At 57.3% G+C, this 4,220-nt stretch overlaps 1 protein-coding gene across 1 annotated transcript in view; it reads left to right on the top strand.

The window, feature by feature from the left end:
- The window catches only part of IGSF21 (immunoglobin superfamily, member 21), a gene marked incomplete at its 5' end in the record, with an annotated part of 18,181 nt that overhangs the window by 11,942 nt on the left and 2,019 nt on the right, over positions 1-4,220 (top strand). Inside the window, 3 exons of the mRNA XM_010152206.1 lie at positions 1,013-1,131; positions 1,427-1,533; positions 1,799-2,246. Coding sequence (XP_010150508.1) covers positions 1,013-1,131; positions 1,427-1,533; positions 1,799-2,246 — 674 coding nt within the window. The remainder of the gene's footprint in view (positions 1-1,012; positions 1,132-1,426; positions 1,534-1,798; positions 2,247-4,220) is intronic.

Here is a 4,220-nt window from a genome sequence, read left to right on the forward strand (position 1 = left end):
GCCGGCACCGTTCCCGTGTGTGCTGCTAACGAAGGGCGTGGATGATTTCCCGCTCCGTGCGTGGGTAATTAGAGGCTGGAACAGATGGCGGAGGCTTAGTTGAAAGCGTCGCGGCCATTAAAAGGAGCTGCCAAGCAACTGTTCGCTTCGACGGGGGCTTGTTGGTGCTGGCAGGGGGTTTGCACGGTGAGGAGGAGTCATGGGAAGGCAGCCAGGGGCTTTTGGAAAGGATCCATGTTTCCTCACCCCCAGCTGGGGAAGCCCCACGAGGCACACGCCTGGGTTTCTCTGCAAAAGTAGGGAGCGTTTTACGCTGGAGATGGTTTGCTGGGTGGTCCGTGTGGGAATTGCCCTCGTCCTTAATGCTGTGGCGGGATGCTGCTCGGCAACAAGGTGGGATGCTGCTGTCGGTGGGGTGGGATGATGCTGCCGACCGGCAAAGCATCTCCTTTGCAGCCAGCGGGAGCGTTTCCACCTCCAGCAGCACCGATCCTTTCGCACATCTTTTCCTCTCCTGTTTTTTCTACATATACAATATGTAAAGACTCCGGATAATGTAACAATCGCCGCGTCTTCTGCGTTTGCTCGGAATTTGGGCTCTTGATGCTGTCTCTCCACCTCACTTGGCTCCAGCCGTTACATCGCCCGAGCGGTCTGTAACGCCTGGTGCCGAGCCTTTCGCATCGCCGTTCCGCAGGCGTTTAACGTCCACGCTCCGCAGGTTTTTGCTCCTGGCAGTGCTTTACCTCCCGTAAGTTTCTCCTTTCAATAATGCAATTACTTACCCTCCCGAGGAGCTGTCAGTGCCGGTAAACTCCAGCTGCTAAACCGCATTACACAGCTCTCTCCTACAGCCTTTGCAGTTATTAATAGTTTATTGATCCCCATCATCCGCGAAAAGAAACCCCATCCGACGCCTTGACATCCGGATGCCGACCACCGCATCCCCCAGGAAAATGGGGTCGGGATGGAAGGGGGGGAGCAAGCGGTGAGCTCTGTCTCTGCTCCCCAGCCTCCCTGAGGTTCGTATTTCGGACAACGGTCCCTACGAGTGTCACGTGGGGATTTACGACCGAGCTACAAGGGAGAAAGTGGTCCTGGCCTCTGGGAACGTATTCCTCAACGTGATGGGTGAGTGCAGCCCCTCGCTGGGTGCGACTGGAGGGGAAAGGCCTGTGGGGCCTCAGGGTGGAGGGACAGCATGGATTTGGCTCATTTTCCCATCCCCAGGGATGAGGATGGGGTTGGAGATGGGTAATGAGGATGAAGATGGGGAAGGGGGTGAGGTGGGAGATGAGCATGGGGACAGGGATGGGGATGGGAATGGGGATGAAAATGAGGGTGGGGAACAGGAATGGGGACGAGGATGGGCATCGGTGGGTATTGAGGATGCCATGATAACACCCCAGCTCTGCTCCCCCGGCAGCTCCTCCAACATCCATCTCGGTGCTCGCCGCCGACACGCCGGCGCCCTTCCAGGCACAGAACTTCACCCTGGTGTGCGTGGTCTCCGGCGGCAAGCCCGCCCCGCTGGTGAGCCCCCAGGGTCTTTCATCTCTCGTACATATAGATGAAGCAAGCATAAAAATATCTGTATATTAAAAATATAGATATGCTGCTTTTAAAGACAAAATAAGGCAAATAGCTGCCTACTCCCCAAATCTTACCCTGCAGCGTCTTTTCGTGGGAGCCTTGGGAAGGAGCCCTGTGCAAAGCTACCCAAGGGGATGTGAAGCTGGGGATGTCCGGGGTGGTGGCTGTCCCCACCAGGCTCACCGTCCCTTTCATCCCCACACAGGTGTACTTCAAGCGGGACGGGGAGCCCATCGAGGCCACCCCACTGCCGGAGCCGCCGGCCGGCGCTGGAAGCTGGGCACCCCGTAACCTCCTTCACCGTGACCTGGATGACACCAAGGTGCCGAAATCGCTGGCAGCTGAAGGAGAAGTGGGAGGCAGGCAACCCCTGGCCACAGCGGACCCCCCGCGAGGGCTGGCAGCCGAACGGGGTCCCGTCACCGAAACGATCCCCGAAACGGTGGTGAGCCGGGAATTCCCGCGATGGGTGCACGTGGCGGAGCCCATCTACTATTTCCGCCACACGCACGCGCCCGTCAGTGACGGGACGGTGGAGGCACGGGCCACCCTCACCTGGACCCTGAACCCCCAAATCGACAACGAGGCGCTCTTCAGCTGCGAGGTGAAGCACCCGGCGCTCTCCATGCCCATGCAGTCCGAAGTGACACTCGGTAAGCGTGGGTTTGGGGAGCTTCTTGGCTTTTTTTCAGTTTTTACCTTCTTTTTTGCATCTTTTTCTGCCTTCTTTTTTTCCCCAAAGTTTTTTGCAATTTTTTTCAAATATTTTCGCCATTTTTTCCTCTTTTTTTTTTTTTTCCTGCCTTTTTTTTCCCTTTTCCCCCACTTTCTGCATTTTTGATTTTCTTTTGGGGTGTTTCATGCACCCATGGGCCAAAACAGGGTGCCAGGTAGGGCTGCCCAATCACAGGAGGTGGTGATGCCAGGACTCCACAAAAGTAGGGTTGAGGGCAGCAGGGTTTGGGGCATTCATCAGGCAAGAGAAGGGGTTTGCTGTGTGTTGTAAGGAAGACAGAGCACCGGGGCAGGCTGTGTGGGGCAGGAGGGGTGCAGGGAGCAGGAGGGCAATGGCAGTTCGAGGGGGAGGTTGAGCCAGGGCTGGGTGTTTGCACTATGGGTACTTGGAGGGGGATAGTCCTGGGGTCTATAGGGTGCAGAGCCCCTCATGCATGGGGGAAGGTAAGGAAAGAAAAGAGGCTGTGGGGCTGCTGCCCCCCAGGTTCTCATATCTCCCTATAAAGGGGAGCAATCCTTTGCCCTGCAGAGGGTGGGTGCTGAGGGCCCCCCAGCCATGGGGATGCTATAGGGTGGGGTTTGCTGGGTTGATGTAGGGCTGGACTTGGGAGGGAACTGTTGAATTAGGCAGTGGGTATTTGGGGTGATGTGTGGGGCTGGTAAGGGGGGAATTGAGGTTACTGGGGTATCAGAGCAAGGCAGCAATGTCAATGCCAGGGGATAATGTGGGCACAGTCCTAGATTTTTGGCAGGGGGAGCTGTGTTGGGAGAAGCCCCCTTAGTGAGAAGGGTGTTTGCATATAGGGGAGATATATAGGACCAGAGTATGAGGCTGGTTTGTCAGGGTGCCAGGGCTGTGCTGCTTGTAGGGATGAGCAAGGAGGGGGGTGTTAAAGCTGGGGTTGGAGGCTCTGTTAGGGGACCTGGTGTTTGGTGGGTCTGTGCCCTGGTTGCCTGCAGAGCAGCTGAGGAAGTTTATAGTCCCTTAATGTTACCTCCTGTGGGGTGTAACTCTGGGAGGGGAGGAGATGGAGGAGCTCTTCTGGAGTGGGGTTGTGTTGGTGCAGGGAGGGGGTGCCATCTTCATCCTGTAGTGATGTCACCTCCATCCATCCATACCCAGCCCCTGCAGACCCAAGGACATGCCATGATACCTGTTGGCCATCACCACCCAACCCATCCCAGTGGGGATTGCTGGTGAGGGGCCAGGCTGGTCCCTGGATAGGGGCAGCCTGTGGGGCTGATGAGGCTGCAGCTGTGGTAGGGTGGTACAATTGAGGCTGGGGCCACCCTGTTGGCTCCGAGCATGCCCAGGACCCTAGAAGACCCAAAACTCCCCAAGTGAACATGGGAGCTGGTGAACAGAATAGTGGGGCCCCTCACTTTTCCCTGACATTGGCTGGTCAACTAGCCCCCCAGGTAAGGCTGGGGCTCCCCTCCCTTCTCCTGGTTCCCCATCACAAGATGCTGAGCTCTCCATCAGGGTTGCCCCAGCTTCGGGGGGGGCACCCTCCTGGGTGTAGGCTGCTCCCGCCTTCCTCCCCTCGAGCTGGGTGAAGATGACAGGCCTTTGCTCCCGGCCAAGTAGGGCACTTGGCTCGCGGCACCAGCCGTGATGCACTGTCTCCTGGAGAGCTTCACCTCGCTGGCGTTCCACCCATCCTTGGCACAGGCGTCAGTGTGCACAAGCCTCTCGGTGCTGGTGCTCCACCTCGTTTCCTTCAGCTCATCGATGACCTCAATTAGTGGGAGGTTGGTGACAATGAGGAGGTCAGCAGGAGGCTGGCAGTCAGCAAGGAGGGCAGCAGCTCTCTTGCTATTAGATGGCCCTCCATTATCCGTTCCTCCCCACCAAGCATTAAAGCTCTCTCCCAGCATACAACTGGCTAAAA

This window comes from Eurypyga helias, unplaced genomic scaffold (genome assembly GCF_000690775.1).
Source record: "Eurypyga helias isolate BGI_N326 unplaced genomic scaffold, ASM69077v1 scaffold9225, whole genome shotgun sequence".
In the NCBI taxonomy this organism is placed as follows: domain Eukaryota; kingdom Metazoa; phylum Chordata; class Aves; order Eurypygiformes; family Eurypygidae; genus Eurypyga; species Eurypyga helias.